Source organism: Lagenorhynchus albirostris, chromosome 3 (assembly GCF_949774975.1).
Source record: "Lagenorhynchus albirostris chromosome 3, mLagAlb1.1, whole genome shotgun sequence".
NCBI classification, from domain to species: domain Eukaryota; kingdom Metazoa; phylum Chordata; class Mammalia; order Artiodactyla; family Delphinidae; genus Lagenorhynchus; species Lagenorhynchus albirostris.
In genome coordinates, this window is record NC_083097.1 from 7,481,737 (window position 1) to 7,500,209 (window position 18,473).

The 18,473-nt window shown below is 44.0% G+C and overlaps 1 protein-coding gene across 5 annotated transcripts in view; it reads right to left on the reverse strand.

Annotated features, from left to right (window-relative positions):
* Window positions 1-7,388: 7,388 nt before the first annotated feature.
* The window catches only part of SEMA5A (semaphorin 5A), a 484,691-nt gene continuing 473,606 nt past the window's right edge, over window positions 7,389-18,473 (reverse strand). For 4 of the 5 annotated variants that reach the window (XM_060146858.1, XM_060146860.1, XM_060146857.1 and 1 more), the window contains exon 23: window positions 14,290-17,353. In XM_060146858.1, coding sequence (XP_060002841.1) covers window positions 17,234-17,353 — 120 coding nt within the window. In that variant the 3' untranslated portion in view covers window positions 14,290-17,233. Of the gene's footprint in view, window positions 7,632-14,289; window positions 17,354-18,473 lie in introns of those variants that run through there. The other variant, XM_060146861.1, reaches the window with a different exon arrangement.

Below are 18,473 nucleotides of genomic sequence, written 5' to 3' on the forward strand. Positions count from 1 at the left end.
CTCAAGACAAAACTGGCAATATTCTCTCTAACGAATCCATTTGTGAGTTACATGTGTTAACTTGCTTTTGTTTTAGGCTATCAAAATTTTGTAAATGACGATGCCCAGTTGCGGCAGTAGAGATGTAGGATTGAGACACGCCGGGTATTTTCCCTAATCCCTTCCTCTCTGTTGTTTCCACGCATCTAGTCCTTTTCTTTCCATTAGCCACAGTAAGCTGGGCAAGGAGAGTGAGCTGCCACCCCTCCGGTACTAGAAGCAGATTCAAAGCGCATTTCCACCTGGGCTGGGTAGCATCCCACTGTCTCACTAAAGGATCACCTTCACAAGCCCAAAAAACTTCTTAGACTATTCGATAATAGGGTTGATCGTTACCTAGGTCCCATTTTCATTTTATTACACTCTTGAAAATTGTTTTCTGAAAAGCTTCCAGAAAATAACCTGACCACATTGTAAAGTTCACAGTGATGGGTTTTAAGATAAACAGGACGGCTGGCTATTTTCTAAGCACTGAGAGCTCACCCTGGTGAGCGTCCTGGTCTCCAGGCCTGGCAACCTGACATTTGCTGACTGCCAAGGATCGAGGGCCCAACACAAGCCCAGCACTTGCCCAAGGGGCCTTCCGTGTTCTCAGTACACCTATCTTCCCTCCTTCTTTCTCTCCCTCTAGATCACAAAGCCGTTTTCCCTAGCTGTGCTGTGTTTGTTGCCTCCGGGTCTATGAAAGGACCATCCCTTCCCGGTAATGTCTTCCAGGCGCTGATTCTTCCCAGGGCAGCCGTGTGGTTGGGAGTTTGGACGGTACCTGTGGCGCTGGCCATGGGTGAGAGCTCAGAATAAGGTCTCTCTATGCCTCGCCGTACCAGCTCCACTCTTAACTGTTCTAATTGTGCTTCATATAAATTTTATTTTAAAGAGAAAGGAGCCGCACAATTTAAAACAAACAAAACAATAAGGCCACTCATTTTGCGTTGTTTGTGTTTTTGACAAAGGCTCCCAGTGCCATCCATGGCGGGCCCCTTCTGACCTTTCTAACTTCTCTCTCCCCTCACCTGGCTCCACAGAAACGCTCTGTCCCCTCAAACTCTGCTTCCTCCCGGCCTCCCAGCAAACTGCCCCAAGCAGCGTCTCAGGCTTTCACCAACTAATACTCTCTGCTCTGCCTGGACGTACGGCTGCTGATTGTGACACCTGCCCTTCCTCTGCTCGGTCCCCGCCTCCCAGGAAAGAGGCCACAGGGTCTCTCAGGAGTCTCCTCCTCCCCGGTCCCGGCGACTTCACACCAGGGCCTGACGCCTCTCCTCCTTCCAGGCACCCAGGGCTGCGAGCAGAGGCCCGGCTGCCCCGCATCTGACGGCCCCTCGCCGCTCCTGTGCCCACAGCAGCCCGCAGAGTGGCCCGCTAGCCGGGAGCCAGCAGTCACCCCAGCTTCACGAATTCCAGTTTTGCATAACTTTAGACAGAGGTTTGCGTTTTCAGGAAGGCATCTTCCGATGAGATTGCTCCTATGAAGGAGCAGGTTTGCATTTAAATTCGGCTGCTGGCAAAGGGATGATTTTGCTGAATTACGTTTAGCCGAGCAGGTGCCGGTCCCTCCCCAGGGATGAGGCGTTTGGACGCAGTCAGTCGACCTGATCTGGGACGCGGCCTCCCTCTTGCGAGGACAGGGACCTGCGGATGAATGGGAGGAGGAAGAAGGACAGCGACAAGCACCGAATCTGGGTATCTCTCGATGAAGGCTGATCACATCTGGGTGCGGGCAGTTGTGGAACTTACTGAGATGCCTGATGCCGCCGTCCTGCTGGCCGTCCTCAAGCCAGGCATTTCCCACGTGGCGCTGGCGTTTCTCCCACTGCACGTGCGGCGGCTGTGCTGTCGTGATGACGCGCACACCGTCCCACGCTCCTGCCGCCAACTGCGCACGGCGATGCGAGGCTGTCCTCTCGCGCATGCGGAGCTCGCTCGCGCCCGTTTCTAGGCGCGTCTGGTTTAGCTGTGAGCGCTCTTTGGCCCGGGTACCTTTGGGAGGTGACGCGCGGCAGGTGGGCTGGAGCAGATGTGCTCCCGCAGCTGAAGGACACCTGCGGGCTCAGCGCTTCGACCTCGCCTGCCCCTCGGGTGCTCCGCAGGTGCTCGGCCCGCGGCCACCTGCACCCCAGGACCTTGGGAGCCCGGGGCCGTGTCCAAGGGCAGGACGCGCACCCATGGCCACACCGCAGGAAGGGGCCCCGTTCTCCTCAACTGGGCCCACTGCCCTCCCTGAGATCAGCACCTCCGCTGCTGCCTCTGCTTGCGGTTGCTACCACTCGACACCACCCCCCTCGGGGGAAAGGCAGGGGTCTCGCCCAGGGCACTGCTCTCGTTCCCAAGACCCAGCGCTCAGGGGACGGAGAGCTCTGGGCCCGCACACAGTGTGGGGAGACAGTATTCTCCCCAACTCATGCCGCTTCTCAACACCACACCAAAACTGTGCTCCCCAAGAGGCCCCAAGATAGCTGCCTTCTCTTTAAAACCCTTCAAAAGCAGATAAACACTCACAGAAGGAGTTTCACCCAAGAGCCATCTGTTTCCCTGGGCGGTGGCCTCGGCTGTGGCTGAGACTGCTTCCAGGCTCCCCCCACCCGCTGATCCCATCACACCTCAGCCCGCCTCACCGCAGCGCTCTCAGAGCCTCTGCCCGCCTCACCTTGTGCCCAACCCGGGGGCCCCCTTGCTTCTCACCACAGCAGGCCCGGGACCCTCCCGACTTCCTAGTACATCGAGGGAGAGCACGGGGACCTCTGTGTCACCTGGTCGCACCGGACGCCAGGAAGACTCGGTTTCCTCTGGTGGCTTCCTCCTCACTCACACCTTGGCTGGAGCACTGAGACTCACGGCCCAGCCTCAGTTCAAAGGGGAGAGGAAGCAAGGAAAACAAATAAACAGGAAGACTGGGAACAGAAATGCAAACTAAGTCATTTCAAAAGTGTTATCCTGGGGCTTCCCTGGTGGCACAGTGGTTGAGAGTCCGCCTGCCGAGGCATGGGACACGGGTTCGTGCCCCGGTCCGGGAAGATCCCACATGCCGCGGAGTGGCTGGGCCCGTGAGCCATGGCCGCTGAGCCTGCGCGTCCGGAGCCTGTGCTCCGCAACGGGAGAGGCCACAACAGTGAGAGGCCCGCGTACCACAAAAGAAGAAGAACAACAACAACAAAAAGTGTTATCCTGGTTCATGTTCCAATCAGAGCGACACCTGAGCCCCTTTCCAGGCACAGCATAGGGGCTTTTACTCACTTTCCTACGTTGATCTCCCATCACCGGCTGTGGTGGGTTCTCCGCTCTCCTTCCAAAGAAATCTCATCGCCCAGGTTCTGGTCACATGTCTAGGCCCTTCCATTGGATGCCTCGGCCGGATTGGCGAGAGGCTCTGTCACCCGAAGCTGCTGCCGCCCCCGGTCTTCTTTTTATTTATTTATTTTTTATTTTTGTGGTACGCGGGCCTCTCACTGTTGTGGCCTCTCCCGTTGCGGAGCACAGTCTCCGGACGCGCAGGCTCAGCGGCCATGGCTCACGGGCCCAGCCGCTCCACGGCATGTGGGATCTTCCCAGACCGGGGCATGAACCCGTGTCCCCTGCATCGGCAGGGGGACTCTCAACCGCTGCGCCACTAGGGAAGCCCTGCCCCCGGTCTTCAAGCTGGGTCTGGACCTGGCTCTGTCCTCCTCGGAAGACAGTATCGTCAGGGCAGTGGGCAGCCACTTACTGTCAAATGTCTAAACTTTCAATTCTTTTGTGAATGGCTCTCCTTTGGACTGAATCACAATAGCTAAAAAGACATGTTTACATTTAGTTCTGTTTTCTACAAAGTTTTCTTTTTCTGCTGCTCTCACACACCAGAATCTGGCCAAGGCTACTTTGTATTTATGTGAGTCTGTGCAAGTAAGACCCCACCAAGTGGCTTTAGAGTCCCTCCTGTGGGTGCAGTTTGCATGGCTCCATTCCAGCTGACTTTACTTGTTCATGATTGCCTCTTACCTGGAGCCCCCTCCATGCAGGGGAACACTTCTGGAAAATTCCAGGATGCAGGCTGTCTGAATTTTGGTATTTTACAACTTTTCCATATCCTGATTTTCATAAAACTTCTGAAAAAACTGAAGCAGTGAAAAAGCAAACCGAAAGATCAAATGAGAAAACATAAAATACTCAGGTCATAAAATATGTTTTCTCTAGCAGGTTTTTCTCAAGTTCTCAAGCAGCCTGTGTGGTGTCATGATGACCTTGGTCTCCACTTTCTGAAGTTCAGAGGTTGGATTTTTGTTGTTTTTTACCCTGTAGGGCTTCCCATCATCATTTCTCTTGACAAAAGAAAAATAGACTAGAAACAACTAAAATATTCAAAACTACCTGTCTTTTAAAAACTTGTTACTTTCTCTGGTTATCTCAAGGTCAAGGAGCCCAAGGTAACTAGCAACCTTGACTACTGACCACAAAAAATTTATCTTTTCCATAATTCTTGAAAAAATTAAAGTACCTCACACTCTTTGTTTACATAATACATACTCATCATGAGAATATCGCCTTAGATGTACAGAAAGCCTCCTTTCCAAGAGCTGTAAGAATACCATGTGTCTGAGCAAGTCCTTCCATTATACCGTGAAGAGAGGATACAGGTGGTTCTATATCCACAGAACAGAGCAATCGAGCATCTAAATGTTCCCTTCCTGTTGGCACCTCTACCATGGATAATCATTACTTGCCTGTGTTTTGTTGACCCTTGAGCAATCCCCTAAATGTCCATCTGACCAGCCAGATTCTTTGTTTCCCTGCAACGGTCACGTCTCTCTTCTGATAATCACTTGGCCTGAAAGCACATTTCCCCTCTTCAAATGCTGTGGAGTTTTTTTTTTTTTTTTCTTTTTAATTGTATAACATCCTAGTTGCCCCAAGGAGTGTTCAATAAAGTACCACTCGTTCAAATATTATTCACATTATCCTTCCATTTACAATGAAAGCAATAATAGTAATGACGTGTTTGTTCAATGCTTTGTATGCGGCAAGGCCTTTTGCTACGTGCTTGTTTGTGTTAACTCGATGAATCATCAAAAGGACTTTTCAGGCTTCCCTGGTTCCGCAGTGGTTGAGAGTCCGCCTGCCGATGCAGGGGACACGGGTTCGTGCCCTGGTCTGGGAAGATCCCACATGCTGTGGAGCAGCTGGGCCCGTGAGCCATGGCTGCTGAGCCTGTGCGTCCGGAGCCTGTGCTCCCCAACGGGAGAGGCCACAGTGAGAGGCCCGCATACCGCAAAAAAAAAAAAAAAGGACTTTTCAATACAGGAAGACCTCTGAGATGTGGATTAGATTCCAGACCATTACAACCAAGTGAATATCCCAATAAAGCCAGTCTTACGAAGTTTTTGGTGTCTCAGTGCATATAAAAGCTATGTTTATGCTATAGTGTAGTCTATTAAGTGTGTGATAGCATTATGTCTAAAAAAATACATAGCTTTATTAAAAAGTACTTTATTGCTAAAAAATGCTAACTATCATCTGAGCTTTCAGTGAATTATAATGTTTTGCTGGTGGAATTTTTGAAAATTTGTGAGAATTACCAAAATGTGACACAGACACGCCAAGTGAGCAAATGCTATTGGAAAAATGGTGCCAAGAGACTTGCTCCATGCAGGGTTGCCACAAACCTTCAGTTTGTAAAAAACGCGGTAGCTATGGAGTGCCATAAAACAAGGTGGATCGATGCTCTTGTCTCCATTTACAGATGAGACACTGAGGCGCAGAGGAGTGAATAGCCCCAAGGTCGCAGCCATAAGGACAGAGTCACTGTTTGAAGCCAGCCCAACACGGCCTCCCTGTCATCAGGGATCCAAAGGCACAGCTGTCTTAGCCAACTCTGTTTTCCCATTTTTCCAGCACAGACCTTGTGCCTAGTGGTCCAGAGATGGAGTATCATGGAGAGAATGGAGTACATGCTTCATCCCCTCACTTGCACATGTCATGTGGTTTTCTAAAATATGAGTGATTTTCTAAAATGTGATCAGGTAAAGAATTCAACTGCATGTAAGACTCTTTCCTCTTTCCATCCTGATTCCCCACCCCCTTATCACATTTCCCCTTCTAGTAGGGGGCACTGGAGTGGCTGTGGGCATTTCTGGGAGGGTTTGTGGGGAAACTGAGGTGGGGACTACATTCAGTTGGACTTCGGGAAGAGTGTGCACGTGGTTTGCAGTCACCTCCATGTAAAGTGATGTTATTGCAGAGTCTTGTTGTCGATGTGGCAGCACTCAACCTCCCTCCGTCATGTCACCATGTGCTGACACAAAGATGTGGCATTGGAGGGCCCGTCCTGCAGTGCACAGCCCCCAAGTCTGTGAATAGTGAAGAAAGATTTGGAAACACAGAGCCATAAGCTGGTCTACGTAGGTAATCATCCTACTGTCTTAGCTTGTACCTGAAGGGAAGTTGGTAGAAATGTTCCAAATGTTGTTAAAAATGCTAAAATTTTACATGTGGTTACACATAACAAGGTAATCCACCTTGATTAATAATTATTTTCTATTCTCTCAGTAGAATAGTTTTTGTCTGGCAGTTAACACATGTACTCTGTTATTTTTCTTCAATTTATTACATATGTAGTTTCTGTCGTAATTTTTTTAAATTTGAAGTTTGTACAGATTTCTTTTCTAAATCTGAATGAACTTTAATTTTCATCCTTGACTTCATCGTGTGAATTTTGTATTCCTTTTCTTTCAAGGACACTCAAACTACATAAGCTTCAGATGCTTTAAAGTGGGATCTATCCTGAATATGTCCTACAAAATGCATGTGTCACAAAGAGTTAGGTTAGAATGACTTGAAGCCCATGGAAAATGTTTCTCACAGTTCAGAATGGAGCCCCTGCCGCTGTCCTGTGTACGAGTGTGATGAGTGTGTGTTCCCTTGTCTCTTCAGAAAACAGGAGCACCTCCTAGATTCAGAATGGGGACTTTCCAGCTGCCGTGCTGATCTGCGAGTGTGTGCACTTGAATCCTCCCACTGGATGGCTGTCTAGTCCTGGCTGCCCATCTGTCCTCCTGATGGGAAATGTCCTGGCGCCATGTTGCTTCCCCCAACCATGCTTCTCTCAGGGAAGGGCGATGCCTGGCCACCAGGGGGCGCCTGTCTCAGGCATCTAGTAGCAGGAACAAGGAGGTGACAGCAGTGCTGAGGTGAGAGAGAGGAAGACGGAAGAAACTGACGAGGAAGAGACCTGTGGACAGACCTCTGCACAGCACTTGAGTGTGGTTGTCTTCACTGCTCCCAGCTTTCTAAGGAAAGGTGGCCCATGAAACTAATCAAACCCAGGTTTGGCCAATAATTTGAGAGGCAAGTGTCAGCAGAAAGGAAAGGTGCTTTAATCAGTAGAAAGGAAAGGCACTGGGAAGTTGGTGGACTTGTGTCCAGAGACGAACTCCGAAGATTCCACTCAGCCAGGTTGGTTTTTAAAGGGAAAAATGGGGTGGGGTGGGGGGAGAATCTCAGTGAATCATTGAGGCAGGAGGTTGGGTTCTGCATCTCCACTGCGTGCAGACCGGCTGACTCTTTCTTCAGACGTTGTCCTGCCCAAGTGATCTGCCTGCAGGACTGCTTAGCGGGGCCTACTGGGGGTAGAGAGCTAATCTTACTTCTTTTTATCTAGGAAAAGTATCAACAGGTTAGACAAGACATGGTGAGCATTCAGGAGATCGTAAGTCAAGAGTTAGTTTCAGTTGCTTAGTGATCTCACTCTTATAATTAGGTTCTTTTAAGGTTAGAGGGGAAGAGAAATGGGCAAACAGGAAAGGGGCAACAGAGCTGCTTTCAAAACCACCACTGTGACGAACAGTTCACCCTCTGGCAAAGGCCACGGCAAATACTTGACAAATATCGTGGAGCGCACATGCATTAAGATTGAAAAATCATATGAATTTGATTTGAATTCATTTGGATCATATGAATTTGAAAAATAATATGAATTTATTATTCATAAAAGATGCAGAGATTTGGGTTATAGTTCAGCAAAGTTTTCTCTGTGTTTTATGGTAAGACTCATTTTCAAAATATTAATAATGGCTTTTGAAACTAGAGATGAACTTTTGCACTTCCTGTGTACTCAATGAGGGATCATTTCACAAAGGGTTATTACTTTTTGACTTTGTTTCCTCTGTTACGCTTTTAGTAACTGGTCTAAGGAGCTCTGAACTGCCCGGAACTATCAAATGTTTATCAAATGTGTTCCTGTTGTTTTCAGATCTGGTTCTGATTGTGATCGCAGGGGTGGGGTGAGAGCTTCCTATACTCCAGAGGAAAATGTATGTCAAGCCGATTAATGAGAGAAAGGTCATTTCAGACATCACTTTCTGTTTGATTTTATAAACAAACTCCTTTAAAGAAGTAAACCAAGTATAAACAAGTGTAATTCCAGAAAATAAACATAGTTTCAGATACTATTTTAAGGAAAATTTCTTCTTACATTAATGCCCTACAGTTGTGCAGTCAATACATTCAATCATCCCTACTATTCTTCACAAGCTGGGCTCAAGGAGGAACTTTAAATGGAAATTTACATTGTATATTTCAAATATGTCCAGAAAGGTATTTTAAATGACATTTCAATTGTATTTGTTAAGAGTGAATGAAGTAGATTCTAAAAAGAGGAGATGGATACGTGAGCATTGGGTGAGAATGTCTAAATATTAGAGTCCATCACTGTAAATACAAAGATTCAGAAAAAAAATCACAAGGAAGAGAATTGTGGGACCGCATTTATTCCACTCACCTTCTAAACTAACAGTCAAATGTAGGTTCTTCATGGAATGCTTTAAGATTTTAATATTTCATCTAATACAGATACTCAGAATCCAAACTGATTTGGTCCGAGATGGGGTCTGGGTGACATATATATTTTTCAAAGTCCCCAGGTAATCCTAACATGCAGCCAGAACTAATAATCTCCTGGATTGTCAGGAAAAACAGACCTCCCCAAAAAGCTGTAGGAAATTATTCTTCTGCCCTTTTAGCGCTAAAGGACATCCAATCTTCCCAAAGCAGAGAAGTCTTTTAATGTGTAGTCAGCCTGGATCATCTGGGTAAAGACAGATTTTAAAAATTAATATCTCATTAGTTGGGGTTAAAAGTAGTTTAATCATTATCACATGCTTCGCTAGTTTATATTTTTGTATAGCTTTATTTTATTATGTTAATGTTTGTATCCATATTAAATGGGCCTTTCAGCTTTGTGCTAACTGGAAATTATATATATGTGAAATTATACACATGTATGTTTATATTTACATGAATGTGAGTATATATTAGACATATATGTGTGTGTGTATATATATATATACATATATATATACATATGGAGAGAGAGAAGGAGATTTCATGGGATCATGAATACTGAAATACGTCTTTCAGGCATCTTCTAGCTGTGTTCATGCTAATAGTCAGCAGTTCATTGTAGAAAAACCTTGTTTTATGCAAGGAAGAGTGGAATATGGTGTGCTGTAGAGAAGGCGAGCTTAACATAACAGTAAACCGATCATCAACAGAACAGGTTATCAACTCCTTGTAAATGAAAAACCTGATCGATTTTCCTTGGCACACACTTCTTATTGTCCATGGAAATACTTGTAAAAGTTGTCCATGGCGTCATAGAATCATCACAAAGCTGGCTGGTCTTGTCTTGGCCTCCACACAAGAGGCTGTGGCATCTGATCACACAGGAGCGTGTTATGGGGTTCTCCCCAGAGGTCGTCTGCAGTCTCAGTCCAATGAAACGCTCTCCTTCAAGTAGTGATCGCGCTCAGCACATCTGGGGACACAGGGGCCACTGAGGCTACGCAAAGAAAAATGCTACTAAATTGTTTCCTAAATGGTGGAATTTATTTCAGTGCTAACTTACAATGGAATGAGATAAACTATTTACATAAAGCTTAAGTACAAAAAATATAATACAATTTTTACTGTACATAATCAGGATTCTCTTATTTTGTCCCCCAAATGTTGGCAGATAGAGATGAAGAGGGGGCTGGTATGGAAGGAAGCTTGGGGAACTGTTGGCAATACTCGGGATCATCCTTCATGAATTTATTATTCATAAAAGATGCAGAGGTTTGGGTTATAGAACCTGGCAACTCGCCAAGAGCAGGGAGTGAGCGGGACACTTTCACTTCGGGGATACCAGCTCAAAAATATGCCTGTTTTCCTCTGAGTTGAGGCTGGGAGCCCGTGAGAGTTGGTTTCTGCTGACTGGTTGGGAGGCACCTGCCCGCCCCTTCCCTGAACTTATGACATTGATCCAGGGCAGCGGGCAATGGGCGCCCTGCCTGCACTGCCTCAGATGGTGTCTTAAACTGATTTTGAAAACAATGTATCTACCAGGTGTCATTAAACAACTTTTGTAGATATAGACCTGGACAGCTCTCAAGTGAGCGTTTAAGACCAGTGAATTGATAAACAGAAAAAAATGAAGACCACTGGAAATCGGTATTACACATTTTTAACAACAAGGTTTCTAGTGAAACCTTGAAAGTCAAATGTAAGGGCTGAAAAACCCCCATCCCACATTGGTCCTGAGGGGGAATACCCAGAAATCCACAAGCATTCCAACAGGGCAACCAAAGCTCTGTTTTTCTCATTCCAATAAAGGGGAGACAGTGCTACCTCATTCTAAGAAAGCTCCATTATGATTAATATATATGGTCTTTTAAAAATTAATTTCAAGATCAGTAACTTTCTGTAAGTTTACCAAGGGGTCAAAGTGGCTTCGGGAAAAGGTTCCATGAAAAAAAAATGAAATAATCCCAAATAAGTTTATTTTGTATCACAAAACAGCAACAGCAAATTAACACAGAATGAGGCATTTAACATTTCATAACATCTTCAAAAGTCACATCAAGTGGCATAACACACAAATTTAGTTACACACTTTTGAAGAATCCTACATTGGACTGAGTTTGTGCACTTCCCTTGCAGACAGTGTAGAATTTTGGTGGTGGATGTAGGTGCTTGTGTTGAAGGTTCATAGTGTGCTTTCTCCCAAAGTGCGGAAGTTCAAGTCTGATTTTGGCCAACAGTCATGGTACAGGGGAAAAGGAATCAAATTTAGCAGAGAAAACACTGTTAACTTTCTTAACCCAGACTAAGAATGAAAACTTTGTGAACTTATGAAGCAAGTTTGACATTGAGTTCAAACAAACAGCAGGCAATATTCTAGGTGGTTCTCATTCCACTCACCATATCTGTGCCAGTCATCACCAGCCTTTGTCTGATTTTCCTGTATCTACAGACTTGCCTGAAGACAGACAGTAACAAAACCCTCTAACTTCTATAGGCATCCTATTGACATTCCTACTGCAGAACGAACGTTAAGGTGTTTTTTGGAAAATGTAGAATTAAAGTGATGTCAGTTTCTGGAAGGCTGGGTTCACCTAAATTCTGAACACATCGTGGCACCCATTCTGGCATCATAGCCGCAGTGCGGGTGGAAATCACATCTGACGATGATGTGCTTCTTGTTCATTTTCTATTCCTGAGTTCAAAGACGCATATAAGAATGATTTTCTTCAAAGTATAGCTAATCAGTCCTCTGCTTTCAACCAATAATATCCAGATGAAATGATAAACCATTATCTTAAACAAGGCACTGGCAACTTTTAATAGGAAATTAAACCATCTGCACTTACTAATCAGGCTCTTTCTTAGTGACATGTTAGGAGGATAGTTTGGATTTTCTGGAATCCAGATTTTGCTCTCCAGCTTGTATTTATCTAAAATGGGGATCATTTTGAACTATAATATTTGGGCCATTTTTGGCATTAAGTTTCCAAAAATCTGAGAAAGTACAGGATCGTGTTTGAACTGCTGGCCTCAGATTTCTGACTGATCTGCAAGGGGTGGAATGAATTCTATTGCCCATCCAACACATTAGTTTAAGAAATACCATAGAGTGGTTTTCTATCTCAATTTTTCTCCCTTCTGGTCTTAAAGTATATTTCACTGGTTACTGTCATCATGGCAACAAAGTAAAACATGTTTGCCTGAATGAGAATTGGTACTGAATCATGGGAAACAAGCTTGATAGCTTTTTTTCTTTTCTATGGCAAAACTAATACGGTCTTTTGAAAATACTATATGAGACACCTTTCACTAGGAACAGTACATTCATGTCAGGCTCTGATTTTGGTTTTGATGATGCTCTTAGACCCTTTGCAATGTGAACTTACATTTTCAAAAGAGAACAGGTCGCCATTCTTAACGCTTCTGAAACATGTACCAAATTTTTGATGATGCAACATATGATCATTAAAAAAATCCCACTTTGATCCATCTGCTACAAAAATATCTATAACACATCTTTAACATAAAACCATAACAAAGATTATGGAATAGTCATTTTAAAAATCCCTGCCAATGGTCCAACTTTACGTCTTGTTCATTACTTTTCAATTTCCAAAAGAGAAAATAAGCAAGGATGAAAGCAATATATTTTCTTGTGTTTTATCAGGTTATCAAAATGGATAACCAGAATGCATTGGTTCTATATTTATAGAGTTACAAAACATCTTTAAATCAACTAATATTAATGACTTCAATAGGAGAGAACAGCAGAAATAAATTCCACAATGGCCACTGGTCTCCAAATATTTTATCTTACATGGTAATACACTTGAAATATTTGGCATTCCCTTTTGTACATTTCTCAGGCCAAGATGAATGTTCTCCCACTTCACACCCATTGATCAGAATGGCTTTCTAGTGTCTGATAATAGTTAAGGATAGGTAATCAGAGGTAATCAATTTTGGTAATGTCATGTCAACATGAATCACCAAGCCAACATAAATTACCATGAAATGATAGAAACAGTAGAAGGAATAAATGTGCTGGGCATGGCCAATGAGATCTGTGTACTCCAATTTGCATCATCTTAAAAAATAAGAGCAGAGAGTTTGCATATGAGTAGATTTAAGGTTAGTGTTTTAATTCCCTGCCTTCACGGACAAGGATTATTGGAGCTGTGAGATTTAAGCACAGCCCTGCCACATGGAGAGCAGACTCAGTGCTTGGCATCCACTACTGCTACCCTACCTGTTGCCTCTGGATAGATGTTCCAGAGTCACTTTCTGAAACAGAAAGACAGAATTAAATATAGTTACCCCAAAATGCTACACATAAGAAAACTCCACTGAAATATAAAAGACATCCTGGGGCTAAGGAAAGTTGATGCCCGCAGGGCTAAGTCAATGCTGAAAGTGGTTTGACAGTGTTGGGGTAATGGACAAGATTGATTCTAAAAGTTAGGGAAATCTCATAAAGGGGCACTGGGATATTTGTAAATTCAGACACTAAGGAGGCTGCACCTCCAATATGCATTAAGGACGTGTTTACACAAAATGACTAGCTGAACGCAGACCTGATATATTTTTTAATAAAATCTCCTTTGATCTGTGGTTACACAAACAGCATCCCTTCAGGTAGCCCCTGGGATTCCCCTGCTGAGACTTTGTCCATAACTTGAAAGGCATCTGACTCACGAACTCTACCAAAGTCTCCAGTGGGAACTCTCACCACACAGGCTTTGATTCTCATTAATTTCACCCTTTTGCAAATAAATAAGGAAATAGAGGCACCTTCGCCTGCACTCTGGGCAGTTGATCCCGCAAGATCCAGGGATCAGCCCACAGGACTGTGCAAGCGGATCGTGGGTCCCCACCTGGGACTGTCCAGGACACTCGGCTGGGAGGGACCAGGTACCCTTCTTTTCAAGGTCACCTTCTCCCACATTCGCTTCCTTTCTCTTTGCATCACTGGTGAGTCAATGGGGCCAGACCCGTGGCTCATGCCGTTCCCATGGGCTGAACCCTCCTGGGGACAGAGGCTTCTTCACAGCAGGGGGCCCTCACGTCCACTCGCCCTTTATTCCTCTCAGTTCCTTTAAAATCTCTGCCCACCCTTGACACACACAGGGAACCCTCTTTTTTCCCAGTATTAATGCCGATTCTAGTCAGAATCTATAGGCTTAGTGAAATGTCTCTGAAGGAGCAGGGAAGTTCAGAACCTCCCATAAGCTTCCAGGGACAGCAGCACAGAAACATGCCTAAAGCGAGTCAGACAACTGGGTAAGGAAACACCCAAGTCTGGGGATGCTGGGTCTTCACGCAACAGAGGCTGATCCTGTGCCCCCCAGAGCACCTCAGAATTCATGGAGTCCATCTCATTCAGGGTGACAAAGCCCTCAGTGTCATCAAAGCCATCATCTTCAGAGCTATTTGGGGATTCCGTGGCACTGCAGGGTTGATATTAACAGTGACTAGTCTAGTCTAGAGAAAGCACTGAGCATGGGGAATCACTTCCAAAGAATTTAAATGTGAGATTAAAGCCAGTTTCCTAATGAAAACCAGCCAAACTTCAATGGTACCCAGAAATAACCCTAGAAATTAAACTGTGATTAATGTCATTTGATGTTAGGCTCAGAGAGATGCAATTTAAAAATATTAGTCTCTATCTGTACCGCTTGTACCAGAACGAAAGGAAGGAAGGAAGGAAAGAAGGGAGGGAGGGAAAAGATAAAGAGAATGAAGAAATCACACAGTAATTTAAAAGGTGACAAGTGTTGGCAGGAATCCCAACCATCCCAGCCTAAGGAAGAGGTGCTTTATGAAGGTTCCAGCAGAAGTAGCAGGTACCAATGTGAAAGCCCATCACATGGCGGCTTGATGAGGGCTACGGAGGGGAAGCATAAACACATAAGCAACAGCTCTACACTGATGGGAAAACAAAAGTTATTCCATAGATTCTTAAAATACTTGGATTATAGCTAAAACTAAACGAACTGATATCCTGTTAAGTAAGAAGGCGGGATGGAGGGAGGGAAGGAGGACGAGAGAGAGAGGAGAACAATTTTCTTTTGAATAGAGTGTCAGGGAACAAAAATGAGTGAATTTCTTTGCAGTGATAATTGTAAAGATTTATGTAACCAACAACATGAAAATTCCGTTGTAGGGAAGGGTGGTTTCCCTAGTCATTGCACAAGATTGATTAAAGACCAACTTTGATGTCATTTGGGAAGCATTTCCCATCAAGTCCAGTGATACTTCTTTGAAATATCAGTATCCTCTTTCCTAGGGGAAAGAGAGTGAACTTTTAAGCTTTGAAAATATTGCGGGGGAGGAATTTAAAAACCGGCTAAAATACGCTACACAAATGAGGACATTTTTCTTATAGGAAAGTGATGAGACAGGTTGAAGCATCCAATGAAAATCCAACCCAAGGAAAATTAGAAAACTATCTGGCTAAATTTCACTTCCTAAGTGTGGACTTTGCGTAGAAACAGAGCAATCTCATACAGCATACAAGGAATACGGGAGATGTAGCATGAACTTCCCACTGGAAAGACCTGGAAAATCATTCATTTGAAATCTATCAGACCTCCCAGAGCCCAACTGCAATTTAGACTTTAATTTTAGTAGAGCCGTTTCTGAAAATTTGGGCATATAAGAATATTTTGAACTCATCAACATTCATTACTAAACATAGGATTTTTCAAATCTTTAAATTGGATAGGGTGAAAACCTAACCAACCTGTGTAGGCTAAAAGTCTGTGTCCCTCAATGCCCACACTGTAAGTTTTCCCAGATCTGAAGTTTCATTTATCAATAAGAACATGTCTTTATGTCCACCCAGGCCTTTATCATGACACCCAGAGGCATAAAATGAATCATTTCAATCTTGTTCTTACTTTCAATAATTATTCAACCAACTGCCATATGTTATGCATCAGTTTTTTGCGAGTAATCTACCCTGTTTTTTTTTTTTTCTCCTGGGGACCCCTCTGGATAGTATCATAACATCCTGAAATGCTTACAAATGATCGAAGCTCAGAACCATGGAACCATTAAAATTCTTACTTGACAACACCCTGACTTCTCAAGGTACTTCTTGAAATGCTGCTGCCCCCATGCAGGGAGAAGTGGGAGTGGATGGATGGCAAAGCAGCACTGAGATCAAAAACAAGAGGCACCAGAGCTGAACATTTCCTCACCTGAACTAGAGGAAGCAAATGACAGCTTGGTACTTGGGGAGCACTTCAATATGTACAGCAACAAGCTGCAGAAAGCCAGCTTTACACATCATTAATGCTCTTGGTAGGGGCTGATGGCCATACATTAGTTCTATCAGGGAGACAGAAAATAAAAAATTTGCTTTTCATTAAATGTCAGGTTTTTCAATACTTTCTGTAACAGGGAAAATAAAAAAAGTTGTCTTCAATTATATTTCAGTCCTTTCAATACTTTCTTCATCAGTATCATGAATGTTCAAGATTTTTCTTTGCAGAGAGAGGGGAGGTATAGAGTCTGTTATCCAAATGCTAAACAAGTGGTTATTTTACAGAGTGGTTCTTTAGGATGTTACTGTGGACCAGACAGGTGGGCTACCAGGCCGATGCGTGACAAGGAGCTCCCTGAAATGCCATGAAATCCACAAGTCAGAATAAGGCGAGCTTCACGACAGCGTGTAGAACACGTTCCCCCTTCATCGTGTCTGTACCTCTGCTCTTTACACTCACCTACCCCAGGGACAATACAGTAATGGCAGCAAAACCAAGGGTAGAGCATCTCACACCTCATACCATCACCTTTGCAGATATAAGCCAGGTTGAATCCCTGGGTGACCTCAGGCAAGAAGCATTCCAAGTCCAAACATACACAGTATCATTCAGATTGAGAAGATGGAGATCCATGGTGAGTCACTGTATGGCCACATTCAGATTCTTCATTTTATCAATACTATAAACCGTGCGGAGGTGGGGAGGCTCTCATATAAAGTGCCTAATTTCTTGAATTAAAACATCATGAAGATTTACGCTCAAGGTCAAGAAGATGTTCACATTTCTAAAGACTTCTTCCATTGTGGGTGGTACAGTTATGAAAAAGCTCAAGAAAACAACTGACTTGTTAGAAAAATGGACTGAACACAATAAAAAAAACCCTGCACACCATGGCTCATTAAACAATGATCAAGAATTGTAGACCAGATTTTCACGATTAGATTTTTGTTGCTTTTAAGAATGTGTCTTTTTGGCAGCAATGGGACACTAGTGGCTTGAAATGCACTTGAGATGTACCCAAACTCCATCTCTGAAGTCTTGGAGACATGGGCAGTCATGGAGCACAGGCCTTGAGGAACTGGGGCAGTTACAGGAAGCCAAAAATAGAAGAACTCTTAGTACTCATCATAGTTATTGAGATCTGTAAAGTAGGCATTAGAATAGGTCTTCCCAGTGAGATGTGGGTTGAAGTATTTGTTTCTTTCCTCTAAGATCAAGTTGTTTTTGTTAAATGCCTGTAAAAAATGAAATAGAAGATTTAGGAATATTCAGTAAGTAGTATTTCAGAAAGAGAATATAGTTAGGAGACAATTACAGTTGACCCTTGAACAATGTGAGTGTTAGGGGCACTGACCCTCCTCGAAGTGGAAAACCAGAGTATAACTTATAGTCTTCCCTCCAGATCCATGGTTCCTCCATATCTGAGGTTCCCCTGTACCCTCAGTGCTGCATCCTGGATACAACCAACCTCTGATCGTGTAGTACTGTAGTATTTAATACAGTAAGTCCCTACATACGAACCTTCAAGTCGCGAACTTTCAAAGATGCAAACACGCATTCCCATGTCCAATCACATAAGTTAGTTCACGTGTCTGGCGTACATTGTCACATGTGTGCATCCTCTACAAGTGGTTGTGCTTTTGTGTACTTTACTGTACAGTACTGTATAGAGTACAGTGGTACATCTTTATTTCTTGCCTGTTCACTCGATGCCAGCCCCTGGATGCCAGCTGTTGTACTGTACTACTGTACTTTTCAAGGTACTATACTGTAAGATTCAAGTATTTTCTTTACTTTTTGTGTTTGTTTGTTTTTTATGTATTATTTGTGTGAAAAGTATTATAAACTTATTATAGTACAGTACTATATAGCCGATTGTGTTACTTGGGTACCTAGGCTAACATTGTTGGACTTTCGAACAAACTGGACTTACGAAGCACTCTCAGAACAGAACTCGTTCGTATGTAGGGGACTTACTGTATTGAAAAAATCTGCATATAAGTAGACCCGCACAGTTCAGTATTGTTCAAGAGCCCACTGTATGTGGAATTCGAGCTCTCTCCTAAGGCTCCATTATTTTAAGATGTGTTTTCTCACTTCTCACTTGCTTCCTCACATCATTTGCTGAGGACTTGCCTGGTAACTAGAATGAGGCTGGTAGGCTTTTAGACCAGACTGCTTCTGAGCTTTACTCAGAAAGTCTACTTTTGAACTTTAGTCAGGAAGTTTCCAAGTGTTAGAAAACCTAAATCAAAATCTCCCAGAAACCTAAAACTCTAGTGATTTCAAATTCATAAACGCTTTGAATATTACCACTTATAACTGGATAGGTGTTTAAGCAGCTTTTGGATTGTC